Here is a 15,997-nt window from a genome sequence, read left to right as displayed (position 1 = left end):
CATGCTCAGAGGGCCTTCGAAACCCCTTCGCTATTAGCGCGTTAACATGATCGGTGGACTCCTACCCCTTCCACTTCGCCAATCGCCATAATAGAAGCATTTCTCACGTCTACTGGGTTGAAGTTCCTAGCGATTCCTCTATTTAATATTAAGAAGTCATAGAGGTGCTAAGATGATTCCGAGGGCACATTCGATTGCTGTTATGCAAGTGCATCCCCTGGCGCTAGAACCAGCTGCTCAGATTACTGCTCTTCACTGGATGATCGCAGGAAAGACTTGCAAAAAACTGTTGTAACCCAAACCCCCGCCAAAATATGTAGATGTTGCATTAATATCGGCGATTCCTCCGAGGCCTGCATCATCAGTACTGTAGCATGACCATTACGGGGCTCTTTCCTTCAAGATAGCTTCTTGGACACCAAGCGCAAAGTATGTGCGATGGATAGGTCATTACAGAAAGTGCCAGCAAAATGTTCAGATTGTTCACGAAGATCGCCGTTCCGGCTGGCTAAATCTCGGACTCGGCGCACTATCCCGAACTACCGTCAATTTGTGTAAAATTCGAGCAAGCTGGATGAGTACGATTTCCAAGCCATGTGGAATTTTACCGTGGTTACATACAGAGCTACGTTCATTGTCGCAGTGTTCCTGCCGACTTGTTACAATTGTACAAAGTACAGAAATACACCAAAGCGCTTAAACCTCACACCTGATGTGCAGGGCTGAGTACTACCAGTTAATGATCAGCAGATCCTGGAGTAAGTTTGTTGCTCTCTTGGTGCGTCGGATTCCGCTTTGAATTTGCCAATCTCGTGCTCAATAGTGTTGGGACTCAGGTTGCTGCTGGAAAAAGCTAGTTGCATTTGGAAAACGCCGGAGTCCGTTTCTAAAAGGGAAACGGAGATCAGAAAGTAGGATTAAGGATGCCATAATTCCAACAAATTAACGCACTCGTAAGTTGCTCCGTGATCTCCAATATGTCCGCGGCCACACGTTCTTCGAAAGGGGGCACGAATCGTTAATCACATGCATAAAATGTCTGAGTCTGCCTACCGATTATGTCTGGGTTCATGCTCTCGCGTACTTAGGGGTGATCTTAGCCCAGAAGCAACGGCGGTGAATGGGGGCGAACGCACCAACAATGCGGAGAACTTCCACCTTTTCCACATTTGGAGGCATGTTGTAATTGGGAACGATCCACTGCTTTTGACGCAGAAGATTCTACAAATAAACCCAACCAGTCGTACCCTCGATAGCCTCAACCTCGCGAGGTGCCCAATCACTCACCTGGATCCATGACTGCTGTACGTGAGGGTAATTTTGCTTGAACTCGTCCGAGAACCTGTCGTGCACACATTTTCGCGTAAGCATTGTACGGATGAGTGCCTGCCAGAATTCGGTCTTCACCTGAACGCAACAACTGGCAGGCCCCTCTGATAAAATGCCGCCTTATCCTCGTCGACCCTACCGGAAGGATCGCCTATCACGCTGCCAATGGCACCCGTAATACTGGATTTTTTGTATGGGATGTGGATATTGCTGAGGCACTGTATATCACCCAAGAGTGAATCTACTTTTTTCTCGCGAACAGAGGGTGCTGGTTCGGATCAATCACTTACTTTATACCATCCTGACTCCTCAAGTGCACGAGATAAGAGGCGAGCGTTCGCAAGATCCGCTTCTGCAATGTTTTGTATCCCGCGAACCCAAGATTGAGGAAGTTGAACATTTGAGCTAACAGCAATCGTCAGCATTCAACAGCCCCAGAGCAAACCCCGAAAATAATGGTTGTATATTTACCCAAGATGGGCGCGCTCGGCCTGGAGAAATTGAGCGTGTACGACTGTTCCGTAGACCCAAGGTAATGCAGCTCAAAAATGAGGTCTTTATGGAGAAGACTCTCATCTTTCCAAAGTATCCATCCCAAACCTGTTCAATTTCGCCGTCAGTTTCGGTGTGCCAGATGAGTGGTTCCGCTCCACATACCAACATAAGTTAGTCCAAATTTGTGCCCAGAGGTATTGATGCTATGAACACGCGGAACATCGACTACGTGACAAGCGATCTGTTGAATCCACTGTATGAAATCATTTTGAATCAGCCACTCACAACCCCACTTGTATCCAGGATATACTGCACGCAATGGCAGGCCGGTGAGTCTAACTGCTACATGGATAGTTCTGAAATGGACAAGCGTACCGAATGGGGCAACGAATCCGCCGGAAGCGGCGTCCACTGATCAATCGCATACTGTCGATCTAAACCAGCACTAGCAATCTAATTTACGTACCATGGATGGGATACTGATACCCGTCTCGGCTTCATACTTATCTAGAAAGTCATTCATCTCCTGCACGTCTTCGAAGCCACCCGTGTATGTGCTTCCAAGGATCTGTGCAAGGGTTGGATCTGATGGTGGTCACACTGAGACGAAGATGAACGGCTTACGATGAAGACACCAATTGTGTTCTCATCAACATACTTGATTGCATCTTCGGTGACATGACATATCCCCCCTCCTCCGTGACAGGTACCAACTTAGCCTGGTGGAACACATTTGAGGGCCATTTAGATGGAAATGACCTTCGAATGACAAACCTCGACGTCAAAGTACCTCGCAAATTTCTCAATTGCGACTTGGGCGTTAGCACCCATGATAACATTTGGATGGTAGTAATCCTTTCCTGCGGCTTTCCGCCGTTCCACCCAAGCCTTTTTCATCGCCAAACCACCTTTAAAGGATTGTATATCAGTCTTGACTTTGCAGCTCATGAATTCAATAGAACCTAGCATGATGGCTTCGGAAGAGCCCCCCGTCGCCGTTCCAATGACATGAGAACCTTTAGGCGCTTTCCATAAGTGAGAGACTGAATATAATTTTTAGTGAATCGATTCGTTCGGTAACGTCAACGAATGAAAGATACCCACGCATGGAAATACAGCGTGAATGAATTTGCATCGTGGCAGGATATTCATCTTGGTCAGCTGCGAAATCGAACCACCATGTGGGATGAACATCTGGTCAGCTTATCTTCATGGATAGATAACCCACAAAAGTTCCTAAAGGATCGCAATATCAACTTCTCCTCATGAACAATAAAAAAGCAAAACGAACTTGGCAATATTCTCAACTACCAGCTTCAACGCCTCGTCAGGCATCCAGGTGTGCACAAAGCTCGCAAAATTGAGAGATGGAGAGCCATCGAGCTCTACTTCGTCATGGATCAATTGATACGCTGCCGAGGCATTAACCCCGGTATCCTAGTTCAGGCGAGCAATGACGTCATGAAGCCTGATGGGGAAATGTGCTACGAACGGGGATTCGATACTTGGGAACATTCTAGGTCACAAGCCGTTTGGTCAATCACTCGGGCTCGTGGCGGATGTAAGCTGACCTCTATCTCATATCGATTCGTGTACGCATCTTTCGAGGGATGTGGCGGAAATATGCTCAGAAACACCAAAAAGAAGAGAGTGAAACTGGAGGTGGAACCTTACTTGATTGGAATTCACGGCGTCGATTAGAGATAAACTTTCGATGAGGATGGTCCTAATTTCCATCCCAAATTGTAAGCGATGTCCGTACTATGGGCCACGGGCTCGACTTACCCTCGCATGAGCGAACAAAGCGTGTGTGTCAACTGCAATCCAAGTTCAGCGCATGACGCCACTGGATTCGGCAGTGCCCCAAAGCAACATCAGGAGGACTCAACTGTGTTTGGACAACGACATCGCAGTCTTCAAACAAACTTTCGTGAGCCTCTGGGGGTGTCACTGCAGACGAAACTTCAACTGGAGCGAAATGAAGGTTATATTAATAGTGGGGAGCTGTCGCGACGTCATACTGGCATCAGCGGGTGGTCGCAATCAGCCGTGCCTCAAACGGGTTGAAATCGAAAGCAATAGAGAATATGATATGTTCCAGCTCGAATCAGGACGGGGCTGTCGCCCGAAGCCTCTAAATTGGACACGACCCTGACAAAATGTGGGACGACCAGGAGGATGCATGGCGGACCCTGCCAATGATCGCGTACGTGAAAGAAATTCCCATCTAACGCAGCCATGCATCTCAGGACTCCCCGGAATGTGGAAAAGGTTGCACGGCTGCTTTTCATAGTGGTCATGTTGAATACTTATATAATTTAGTTACCGCGTCTATTCATTCCTTCCTAGTTCTGCCTTTGTTGACATGTCCATTGACAAGATCACTGGACTGCATCACTGCCTCAATGGATTCCGACTCCATAGCTCACGCTTTCGTTTCCGGCCCTAGACAGCCCAGAGGCCGACGGCATCAGACCTCAATAACTTCTGACCAGTGCCAAACGGGGTTCTCAACATAATCCTGACCCTAATCGTGAGACGGTGAATTTTCTTAACATGAGGCGTTCGGATGAACTCCTGCTTCCTGGCGGGATTCCAATTCCACTTCCCAAAGAATCTTCTCATGCCTTTTTCTCAGGGGGGATCTGTTACCATCATGCAGGAATCGAAGCATCAATTCACAAGTGCTGAGGACCGTAGCAGGGGTGAGGAGGAGGAAGGGCTGAGTCATCGTGGAAGAGTGAGTACCCTTGCGTTGTATAAGCTCGCACCGTCAGTGGTGGTGTGGTCTCCCCCTGTATGTGAATAATCTTGGGTTGAGAGCGAAGCTGGATTGAGATGAAGACGATGGATTCTCACACAGAAGTGTCGCCATAGATATGAATGAGGGCACCGTACACGCTGCCCCGACGGACACCAACGTAGTCCCTATTTGAGACATAATCATGTATATTGATGTATGCCAAGTAGAGGGAAGCCATGACTTCCAAGGGAAGAGATCGTAGAGTCATTCTCCTCATCATGATTCGAGTGGCCAAGGTATGACTGGATATAATGGGAAAATCAACAGTAGCCAAATAAGATAGGGAGATATGGGGCATCCAGTTGGTCAGTTGGTGTGCGATGATCGGATTTCGTTGCCCGCGCTTGAAGAACGGAATGACCCAAATGGCCATGAGGACAAAGCACTAGAGAGCAGAACAGAAGTAGGGGTCGCCCCGCACTTGAACACGCCATCCCTCTTGTCCCCCGATTGCTCTGTATTTGCTAGGCAGGACTCCAGCCTCTATGACTTCGTAATAATATATAGATGTATTTGCGTCGTTTTTCGTTTGTCATGGTCTGGGCCATTGTTCTACGTGGGATGTCGGGCGGGAGACTGTTGCATAATGATTCTTGTCCTCTGCGATGCTTAATTAAACGCATATGTGAACCAAAGCAATGGTGGCCGCCTGTTGTCGCTCCCAGCAGCCGGAGTGTGTGCTAGTGTGTGGTGTCCGGGGACTGGGACTGATCGATGGTACCTAGCGAAGACTTTTTGGCTACATCTGCGTCTCAACGCCGAAGGACGCACGGTGAAGGCGGACTTAGCGACACTCGACCAGAAAACATACACAACATCGTGTTGTTGATCGCCGATAATAATACGGCATTGCGCGCGTTCCATTCTGTTCTCATTGATGTTACGATTTTGGACTCCCCTTATTGCTTCGCTAGTCTCAGCAATCCTAGTATTTGGACACCTTGAGCACGAGACTCATGACCATGTTCAAGTGGATAAGCCTCGTATCTGGACTGAAGAAGTGTTTACATCTTCACCAGTCGAGCCGTCTCGTAGCGAGGAAGAATACGCCTTTAAGTTCGGTCCTCAAGTAGATCTGCCCTTCAGCGGACCATTATCATTTGCACATCTCCCGTATATTCGTTGTTTGGATGATATAGGCTCAGAGAAGAACCTATTCGATATCGCCATTCTGGGAATGCCTTTTGATACGTCCGTTTCGTATCGACCTGGCGCTCGGTTTGGACCACATGGAATACGGAGTGGAAGCAGGAGGTTAAGACGTGAGAGAGGATATAGCCTCGCCTGGGAAGTAAGTGCGATACCATGATCCCACTTTGTTCGAAAATCGATGGGTGTGAGCACTGAATTTTGTCGTCGTTGTCATGCTGATGAACGGTACGTAGGCTTCGCCATATTCAACGAATGACACTACAGTGCTAGATTGTGGAGATGTGAGCCTGTGTTTCTTGTATGGGCGATGGAGCTCTTACACAATTTGTCAGGTTCCCATCTCCCCCTTCGACAACTCGATCGCAGTGGCGCAAATGGCAGCTGCATATTCAACACTACTTGCGCGTCCAGTCGCCAATCCATGTACTGAGTCGATCAGGTCCTCTTGTGTTACGAAGAGACTTTCTATTGATGGCAAGGACCACCCTCGGGTGAGTTTGTATGATATTCTGTCATATCCTGGATAGATTCCAATATAATTATTAGATTGTGACTCTTGGTGGAGATCATGCTGTCGTGAGTCCCCGCACTTCTACCCCAATGAAGTCCACTAGAAAACCTTCCCAAGGTCCTTCCAATTCTTCAATCCCTTCACAAAGTCTATGGGCGGATCACCGTCATACACTTTGATAGTCATTTGGATACTTGGCCAGCTCAAGGATATTACGGAAACAGCGAAGATTCTCTCATCACTCATGGAACATTTTTCTGGACTGCTTCGTATCAGGGCTTGCTTGCCAAAGGGACATGTGTGCACGCTGGCATTCGGTGCAAGTTAACGGCACGCCCAACGCTATTTAAAGCACTAACATCGATCTCTTACCCTTTCAAACCTTACAGGATATCGATGATTTAGTGAATGATGAAGAAGTCGGTTTCGCAATCATCACGACGGATGATATAGACGATATTGGTCCCGCAGGCATCGCTAAACTCATTCGTGACCACGTTGGGGATGGGCCCATCTATCTTAGGTTCGTCATCATACATGATCCATTTTCCAAGATTCACCCCAACGTGCTAGTTTGGATATCGACGTCATTGATCCCGTAGCGGCACCAGCAACTGGCACTCCTGAGCCTGCTGGATGGACTCCACGTGAATTGAACGGTATTCTTCGAGGATTGGCGGGTTTGAATTTTGTCGGCATGGACATTGTTGAGGTTGCTCCAGCTTACGATACGAACGGTGCGTACGGCTGTTGCTCCGAAATCGGTGACATTCTGATGCCTGTGGTACAGCGGAGACGACAGGCCTGGTCGCTGCGGGCATAGTACATGAATTTCTGTCAATGTTTATCGCTGACACTCCACCAAAAGGTTTCAAGAGTTCATTGCGCCTGAAGAAAGGTTCTGGCATATAAAGTGTCTTTTCTGGGTTTGTTTGCTTTCCTTCCAAATGGGAAAGCATATATACACAATTGGCCATCGGGGTCGGATACCGTACAAATGCTTGAGGGTTCCGTTCAGGGATGATGATCACTGTCCAAGTATCGCTTTTGAGAATACGGATGAGCTGTGTGATAGTCACGTTGTTGTTGTATTCTATTTTATTACCCCCACGTGGTAGTGCAGCTTTCCCGACGCATCTGGTCAATTGTCTGGTTGGTACTTATGGTCAGGATGACGGAGGGTTGTGGTGTCAGGTTTTAGTCATGTCTGGGGTGCACACGTCGTGGCTTCGATTATGTAAGTTACAAATCAATTCGTGCCTGGAAGCGGCCAACGGCGACGTTGAAGTGAACCCAAAATGGAAACTGCAACGGTTCTTCGCTTCTACCAATCCTGCTGCATGCCAACAGTCCTTCGAGATGCCGAGGTGGGCGCCTAATACCAGGTGGCATACTCCCTGGTAGCTCATAATTCCTTTCAGTGAATCTGAGCATACTCAAAGCGGGTCGATTACGTCTGGTGCGATGCTGAGCTTCTCAGGTGTTCAGATATTGACTCTGCGCACGTGTTTCACAGGCGACGATCAGAATATTGGCCCTTCATCTCCAGTTGACGTTCCGCCAACAGATGACGCTCACAAGCCAGCTGCCCATCCTTCAAGCTCTAGACGGTCGAGATTAGTGCCGTCTGACAATCCCGATGACTATAAGGAAAAATATGAGAGACCACCTCTAACCAGCCTCCTGACCCCTGGGCCTGGTGCTAGCAGATTCCGTAATTCTGCCTTGAAGGTCATGCATCTCAACAGAATGCAAGCGGTGTGTGTCATACACGTCGAGAGCTACAGGCCTCATCGTTTATTTGTTACTTCCAGTCTGTTCGTGCCCCTGGAGCAGAACCTGGCGTAGACCCGCGAAGGCCATCAACTGTTGAGCAATACTCCAATATCCATGAGGAATGCTTAATTCAAGTCATCGATTATGGGGGGGCACACGCCAGTTTCCAACGAGCTACCAACGAGAGCTTGATTCATTTCCTGGAGGATTCCAAAACATCTGTCAGACCAGTATGGGCTAAGGTTAGATGGATCAATGTGTTCGTTCCTTACTTTGCTCCCTCTATCCTGTCTTATAACATTGCGCAGCATGGGTATTTCATGGGATGTGATTAGCGCCTTAGCATTGCAATACGGTCAGTCTGATTTTTTCTCGGGAAATGGACTTAAGGCCCATGTTTGAACAAGACTTGCATCCCCTTTCTGTCGAGGATGTCCTTCATACTCGACGCACGACCTTGTCGAAGGCCGATTACTACGTCAAGCACCTGTTCATATCCACCCTTTGCCACACATTGGGGGAGTCCAAAAAGCATAAGGACTCGGACGCAGAGGGGCCGGACGATGAACCCAAAGGAAAAATCACGGGAGGAAGGACAAACATCATCATCACCCTCTGCAAGACAATGGTGTCATTGTTGATGATAAAATAACATCCTCCCGTATTCCCAGCAACTCACGTGGAGTTCCTCAAGCCTGCCTCCCCCAGCGACTGCTGAGAACAGGAAGTCCAAGTCATGGCATTGGTTTAACTCGAAGTCGAGCACCCCCAAACCGTCCAAACGGACGGCCCACGATGACGACAATTCTGATGAGATGTGCACTCCCGATCGAAGACATAGGCCACCTTTTCGAGGATATCACTATGCCACATGTTGCGGCGTCGAGTGCACAAGCTCCGCCTCCCGCTCGACCGAATCCAAATCCCCTGAAGAAGACTACAGCTTCGTTTTACAGAGTCCGTTCTCACCTGCTCACCGTCTGACCCATGAATATGAACGTCCGTTGCTTCATTAGGAAAAAGTGGCTCGCAAAGAGGCCTTTGTCAATGAGTTGAAGAAAGATGCTCGAATAAACGTCGAGATCCGGAACCTTTACCTTTTCCTTCTGCGTGATGGTAAGTAGTTGTTCAACGGCAGACACACGCAAACAATTTCTCGATCTTTAGGCACTGTTATCTCGATCTACAGAAAGGATGCTACGTCCCGCATGTTTGCCACACCAATCGTTAACCGCCTGCGGGAGCCGCATACTATCTTGCGGGCGTCCGCAGACCCATCTTTGTTGCTGCAAGCAATCCTAGATTATAGTAAGTTTCATTTTTTATCGCTTTGATAGCACCAAGATCCAATCTGTCAATAAAGTTGTGGATGATGCATTGCGAGTTATCGATTGTTACCACGATAAGATTCTGTCTCTCGAGCGTCAGATTCTTATCAAGCCAAAGATGATGTCGGTTAGGCAACGTGGGCACCTGTTTGTTATCTACTTAGTTTTCGAACTGATTTGTCTTGCAGTCCACATCCTCAGTGGCGACATCACGCTGCATAAGAGGACCTTAACTCCGTTGAGGAGTTTGGTGTATGGACTTAGAAGATACGATCTTGCCAGGTGTCAGGCGCTCGTCTCCTCTGCCGCACCGAAGAGCGAACTATCGGGGTAAAAGGGTTCATGACACATCAAGCTAAGATATACTTGGTGCGGACGCTTTGTTCCGTCTTGAAAACCCTCTCAACTTGGCGTCTCTTGATCAGGCTGACGTCTTGGATCATACGGAATATATCCTCAGCTCCCTCGATACGTTCTCCAGTATCGCAGAAAATTTAATCAATTTTACGTTCAACGTACGTGTACTTTGGGCAATGTTTGAGAATTTCCATCTCATGTTGTTCTCAGACGATCTCGTACCAAACTAACGAGACCATGTGGTTTCTGCTGCACCGATCTGTACACTTACTAATTATATCTCCAGGCGACGATTGAGCATCGCAACAGTTATCTTCTTTCCATTGACCTTCCTCACTGTGAGACCAGTTTTGCATTCGATTGCACTTCGGAAGCTAATTCTTCATGGTTGCTCCAGGGCTACTTCGGTATGTCTGGCTATCTTTAGTCTTTGATCTCAACCGAGTTAGCATGGGTTTTCTAGGAATGAACTTTGAGAACATGTGGTCTATTCATCACGGCACACCGATATCGTGTTAGGCGTCTCTAAGTGCCGACTACTTACGATCCAGACTTGCTAACGAAATGTTATAGCTTCTGGATTATTGCCATTCCTGTCATGGTTATTGTCATTAGCTCTTTCTTGTGGCATGATCTCGAACGCATGACGCGCTTCATTCGGAACGAAGCAGACCGGCGACATTTCAAGAAGGTACGGATACACCTCGACCTTGCACAGATCGTGTCCTCGCAACTAATTTCACATTCCATCAATTTGCACAGTCTTTCAAGCTAAAGCAAGCTTGATCATGCCAGGGGATCGGACTAAGGATCTGGTTCCAAGCTTTTTTCTGCGGTATATTCTCTTAATTAAGACTATCGAGGATTGTGTGGTCTGGTTCTGATATTAATGTCACATTCATGAGCTCCTGTGGTTGTCTATTTATCTCGACCCGTCCGCTTCTCAGCTCGTTGCCCCTGCACTTGAGACCCGATACTGGCGCTACACGGATCCCTCAGCATGGGGTGTCAAAAAAGTCAATTCTGACGCGACAGTTGATTTATGAGAGCTGCACTAGGCGGAATATCTGGTATGGGCTCGAAGAAAGGGAACGATTGAGTGTTAGCCTTCTAGGTAACAGCAGTACAGCTCGTCCACACCCCGACACTTCAGTTGAGGACCTCTGGTATGCCCCAATCTTGGGCAGCCTACTGGGGTGTATGCTGTTCCCAAACTTAGGATCGGTTGAACGCGGCGGCAACGTTGCCCGGCATGACTTTGGTAAGAGTTGTCATATGAACTATGCTGCCACTCTCTTTTGGCGGTAGTTGTAGTGTGCTCGGTTGCGGTGTGAGTTACTTATGACCATGTTTACTTTTGTTTTGGATACTTAGCCTGCAAACTTCAGGCTGCTCCTGAGAGCGCCAAGGACAGGGTGTTGGGAATAAATAAGGCGAGAAATAAAAGATCAGTCCGATCTGAGTGTACCCGTCCTCCGAAGTAGTATGCAGATCCTGCTCCATTAGCGAGTCACCACTTACAGATGTTCGGAAATGTATCACAGTTCTCGATTAGGTGAGTAGCATGAATCTCAGCTATCCCACCAACATTCGTACCATCAATAACGGATCGTCCCTCTAGTCAAAAGTTGCCGCCCAACTACGGAATAGAAGGGTAAAATATCACCAGAATCCTGCTGGAACATGGACAGCTATGACAATGCACCCAAGAAAGCGTCAAATCGTGGAAGCGTCTCCGGAACCAGACGCGTCGCTAATTTGCTTGGTAGTCAGTATAGTTCAGCAAGACCATGAGTACCTACCCAGCGCTGGCCAAACAATTTTCTCTACCTGACTTGGGTGTGCGCTTGTTCAACATTCCCTTATGTTTTCTCTTTTGACGAGAATGGCTTGCCAAGTAGAACCGACTAGACCTCTAGATTGGACGTCCATACCAGTATCCTTCACACTTTCGTGCAAGGCAGGGTTTCGAATCAGTCAATTTATTCGTTCACTTCGGTGGTGCTGGACATGAGTAACTGTGAGCCTGGTGACGAGCGCCGGTTAGACCTGTCCCAGAGGTCCAGGAGACGCATACCACGCGACAATCATGCTTTTTAGCAAGTTTCGACTGGCGAGAGGAATGACATCCAAGGCATTACTGGATGCCTTATAACTCTTTCGCAACTGAACGTTTACTCTTGAGCTTGAATGAGACCTTCAAACTCCGAGGATCTTTTGCAAGGGCTCCAATCGACAGTACACCACCACCTCCGCATCAGTGCTTCATCAGGAGTTCGAACGGTCTGAAGGCGAACACGGCGACAGAGATAGGTGACAATGACGACAACGCCCTAATTGAAATTACTTGTGCTTTTTTTTCTTTCGACCTTGCGCGGCTTCTGCAATAAATGTCCTGTTTTAGTTGGGGAGGGGGAGGGGCCCTACTCTTCCGTATTTCTGGATCAAGATGGTTAATCCATCAAGGCTTAAATTACTGCCTGCAACTGCTATTTACCAGTTTTCTGGCTGCACAACTCTCCTGAGGCCCCTACGATTACACATTCGGGACCGAAATGAGAATGGCCTTCATACCATGTTATCATACCACGACTATTACTAGCTGCGGCAGTCGGGCATGACGATTCTCCCCAGAGACTATCTGACACAGGGATCAAACTTGGTTTGCCAGTATGGACCGAGCCCAGACACTGAGCCTAGAGGTTCTAGCTCCAGCGTCAAATAAACTGTGTACGCGGAAGCCCAGCTAGGTGGTGCAGTTGGGGTACCACTAGATTGTCAGCTATCGGAAGCAATGTCAGAACTGGGATCGGAGTCGGCAGACAGCTATTGTATATAGTCGAATGTTCATGTGGATCTCGACGAGGCGGAAAGCTTCGAGAAGACGACTCATTACATTAGCGACTCTATGATATTGAAGACTTGAGGGGTGAAAGTTGAGTTCTGTATAGCCAGAAGACGAAGCTAGCTTTGGCAGATCCCCTTCAGCCTGAGTTGCTCTGGGCACAAAGGGATGCTGGAGATGTCTATCCGCTCGATAATTGCGGCTTACCAGTGGAAGTTGGGTTCTGCATAGCCAGAAGACGAAGCTAGCTTTGGCGGATCCCGGGTGCAAAGATACAACTTCAGCCTGAGTTGCTTTGGGCACAAAGGAATGCCGGAGACATCTATCCGCTCAATAATTGCGGCTTACCAGCGTACTGTGTTATGGTAGCACGCGTTGGGCACACCGCCAATATGAGTCCCAAGATTATCCTGAATGGGTTCCACACACATTCGTTCCGGCGCCAAGTGGTCAGATCATGTTGTGCGTATTGTAACCATTGCACAACTGGGGAGTATACAACTGTGCCTCTATAATTTCCGGCTGCAGTATTCGAGTTCATACGCTGCACGGATACAGATGCGGAGGATGCATAGCTAAGCTAGTGTATGCGAGAGACCGTTTCCCTTTCCGACCAGGAGATCCGGGAACACCTTATAAACTATGAAATCAGTAACTAGAAGTGTAAGCTCATGGCCCTCGAGCCCGGGTGCGGCGTGTCAGAAACCTGATACACTCGGGTTACGAGCATTGTGGATGATAGGAAAGCGCAGTGGATTTTACGGAGATTGAAATGCATGAGGTGCACATATACGGCATGTCCGGCGGACATGAGGTGCTAGGGTCTCTAAGCTGATCCACATATATCAGAATCACGCCTGACCATTGGGCGCTCGTAAGCAGGTGACCAGCCTCTCTTGGGCGCTCGCACTAGCCAGCTGCTGGCAATGTATTGGATGACCGACCTGTGCGCTTTTTTGGTTGGACAGATGTTATTACATATGAATTCAGGAAGTATATACCCTTACTTACCGGCAGTTGGTCGGCTTCGTACAACATTTTGTCCTCCTGTGGTTCAGCCCATGGGTAGCCGTGGAGTACTACTGAGTGAGCAGCAGCTGCTGGCGAACACCATGAGTAAGCCGGAATACGCTCGCCGCATTGCGCTGTATTGCGGTCGATCGTACACTGTGAGCCCTGGGCGGCTGGCTTCTCACATAGAGTCATCACCTCCTCTTCGCCATTGAACATGCATATATTGTAACTTCCCCTCTTCCCGCACGCGGATGTGGCGCGGCCGGCGGAGATACGTTGCATGCGGCTGCAGCTGGTGAGGGGTAACAAACTTGTACAATAACACGTTGTGCATAATATCATATAAGCCAGGATGAAAGGGTATAGGCGCCGGCGAAGCATAGCTGTGCTCTGCTTTGCGCATATAGCCGTACCGATGTTGTGCCGAATTGGCGAGATTGCTAAGTGGTTGTTCCTGAACGGTCATTGAGCGGGTGCTGAAGAAGGCCTCGGGAACGGGAGCAGATCGGGAGAGCTAGAAGAAGTACCAGGGGGAGGGCCGAAAGAATCCTCTACTATATGACCTCGGAGGCATTATGCATAGCAAGGATAGCATGGTAACGAATATCATGTTAATATGCATGTAGGTATCCATGGTGCTCACCACCGTTGTGACCGCGGGTGCGCACGCATGGACGATACAGGTGGTGAGCTTATGAGAGTTTATACACTTTATTTAAGCCGAGAATTTGTACCCCTTGCTAAAATTGAGGTTGCAGTGCACATATGGAGTGTTGCAGGGCCCGACACTGGCTCCATGATGATGATTTGGGAGCCGCTAGCTAAGGTGAATGTGGTACACGTTGCCAAGACGCGATCAACATTGTTCTTCGCAGGCGGCAGAGCAATGCAATTGTATGACTTACAAATTACAATTGTCGTCATGATTACGGTCGGCAGGGCCAGATCCCTTGCCTTATAGTCAGATGGAAGGAGCGCGCACGGTCAACGGCGTGCGAGTGACGGCTGGCTTCCCCAGAAGAGGAAGCCGCCTGCCGTGTGCCAGCTGTATAAGTGTTCCAGATTTGACTTCCTTTTAGGGCAATTTCAAGCCGAAGCCGACAGGCAATAAATAGTGGCAACGAAGGTGGATGCCCGGTTGTTTGCCGATGGGGATGGTCAGCCGTTGCGTGAGATTTGGTGTCAGGTGGCTGGTTAACGCACAGAACCAATGCGTTCGCGGCTGTTTGGTTCGACGAGCGCTGGAGGATCGCGTCATTCAGAGGATGTCAGGGAAGAAAACGTGTATTTGAAATTCTGCATTTGACGTTCAGTTGCCAAAAAGAAAAGTGCCAATATTGTATTATGTATGATGCGATTATATGATTATGTATTGCTGCGTTCGCTGGAAATTGTTTACCGACCCACTGGAATTCTTTTCATGTAACTCGCGCTGCTTCTTCCTCCCTCGCTGTTTTCGTACCACTCCGATCTGGTGTTGTTGGGACTTGGATTGGCTTGAGTGTGCAAGGAGACAAGGGGCTAGAACTGGGGGGCCTTATCTGTTTGCTTGTTTGATCTCGGCGTTGAGTTCGAGTTCGGATACATAAATTAGGCAAACGAACGCTTGGTGGTTCGATCATCACCAAACACGCCGTTCGAGGTGGGATTACAACAGGCAATCAGCCCTAACCCTACTCGCGTGTTTTCATAGCGAGGACAGCATTTCTTCAACTCCCACGTTACTTCCCACTTGCTCGCTATCCTACTTGTGACGTTGCTCCAGCACCGGAGTGGGCTGGCCTTCATTTGCAAATAGGGACATGTGAGTACGGCACATAATGCAACCCCGCAACCAGCAGCCAACGCTTACTCTGGCTGTAGCGCGTCGGTGTGTCGGTGTGTGGTTGTGCTCTTAGCTGAAAATTACAGCGGTACAAGATTGGCGCTTCGCAACAGCAACAATACCTTACCGACGCTCGAAGGGATAGCACGAAGAACTTCGACGTGTTGCACGTTTTCAACAGTGATTCGATTACTGACGGAGCGTTGCGCGAAGCGCTGGCGCTAACGATTGACGTACGTCGTGACTTACTGAGCTTCATTTGAGGATGATCGTTCGACCTCCGCAGATACTACGATAGTTGGCGAGTCTTTCAACGAATGAGCAGATTGCTAAATATGGTTTTTGCAACGGTAACCACCACCACCTCATCCACTACCACAATCGCGCCTCGTCCTCGTCCGCATGAAACTCTTCCGGTCTGTGCATCACCATCTTCATCAATACTTTCTCCCCCCCATTGCACTAGTACCAAAACTGGCGATACGAAAGAAGCTCATCCTTCAATTATTACGAACAGCACTACCAAGCCCAGCATTCCACCGTCAGATGATAAACCTTTCGA

At 48.5% G+C, this 15,997-nt stretch overlaps 4 protein-coding genes across 4 annotated transcripts; 2 read left to right on the top strand and 2 right to left on the bottom strand.

The window, feature by feature from the left end:
* Nucleotides 1-743: 743 nt before the first annotated feature.
* EI90DRAFT_3144737 (pyridoxal phosphate-dependent transferase) lies at nt 744-3,561 on the bottom strand (the record flags this gene model as incomplete). Its single annotated transcript, XM_039065190.1, has 19 exons — nt 744-886; nt 952-996; nt 1,054-1,083; nt 1,137-1,221; nt 1,288-1,342; nt 1,408-1,547; nt 1,620-1,681; nt 1,801-1,929; nt 1,987-2,049; nt 2,110-2,133; nt 2,200-2,235; nt 2,287-2,392; nt 2,449-2,481; nt 2,508-2,543; nt 2,599-2,732; nt 2,787-2,867; nt 2,929-2,985; nt 3,096-3,261; nt 3,499-3,561. The coding sequence occupies 19 exons, from the start codon at nt 3,559-3,561 to the stop codon at nt 744-746; spliced, it is 1,488 nt and encodes a 495-aa protein (XP_038919387.1).
* Nucleotides 3,562-5,504: 1,943 nt separating this feature from the next.
* EI90DRAFT_2911584 (arginase family-domain-containing protein) lies at nt 5,505-7,202 on the top strand (the record flags this gene model as incomplete). The annotated part of the gene is made up of 8 exons (XM_039054427.1): nt 5,505-5,918; nt 6,013-6,060; nt 6,112-6,270; nt 6,326-6,355; nt 6,408-6,613; nt 6,643-6,813; nt 6,864-7,027; nt 7,081-7,202. 8 exons carry the CDS (start codon nt 5,505-5,507, stop codon nt 7,200-7,202), a joined length of 1,314 nt encoding a protein of 437 aa, XP_038919386.1.
* An 863-nt stretch (nt 7,203-8,065) lies between these two features.
* On the top strand, nt 8,066-10,855 carry EI90DRAFT_3169918 (uncharacterized protein; the record flags this gene model as incomplete). Its single annotated transcript, XM_039066316.1, has 15 exons — nt 8,066-8,325; nt 8,375-8,421; nt 8,474-8,588; nt 8,642-8,952; nt 9,102-9,182; nt 9,234-9,374; nt 9,430-9,531; nt 9,583-9,689; nt 9,713-9,763; nt 9,820-9,909; nt 9,962-9,993; nt 10,038-10,089; nt 10,149-10,158; nt 10,215-10,263; nt 10,325-10,855. Coding segments are annotated over 15 exons (1,650 nt in total), but the record flags the coding sequence as incomplete, so codon positions are not given.
* Nucleotides 10,856-13,321: 2,466 nt separating this feature from the next.
* Nucleotides 13,322-14,157, bottom strand: EI90DRAFT_192441 (uncharacterized protein). The gene is made up of 2 exons (XM_039052345.1): nt 13,608-14,157; nt 13,322-13,547 (listed from the first exon to the last, which is right to left on the bottom strand). Exons 1-2 carry the CDS (start codon nt 13,989-13,991, stop codon nt 13,506-13,508), a joined length of 426 nt encoding a protein of 141 aa, XP_038919384.1. The 5' UTR covers nt 13,992-14,157; the 3' UTR covers nt 13,322-13,505.
* Nucleotides 14,158-15,997: the final 1,840 nt, after the last annotated feature.

Source organism: Cantharellus anzutake (assembly GCF_015039405.1).
Source record: "Cantharellus anzutake strain C23 chromosome Unknown EI90scaffold_11, whole genome shotgun sequence".
Lineage (NCBI taxonomy): Eukaryota > Fungi > Basidiomycota > Agaricomycetes > Cantharellales > Hydnaceae > Cantharellus > Cantharellus anzutake.
This window is presented reverse-complemented; position numbering and strand designations above follow the sequence as displayed.

Coding starts and splice junctions, on each gene's coding strand:
- EI90DRAFT_192441 (XM_039052345.1), bottom strand. CDS start 13,991: ATGCTTCGCCGGCGCCTATACCCTTTCATCCTGGCTTATATGATATTA. Junction 13,548..13,607: donor ACGAAGCCGACCAACTGCCG/GTAAGTAAGGGT, acceptor CAACCAAAAAAG/CGCACAGGTCGGTCATCCAA.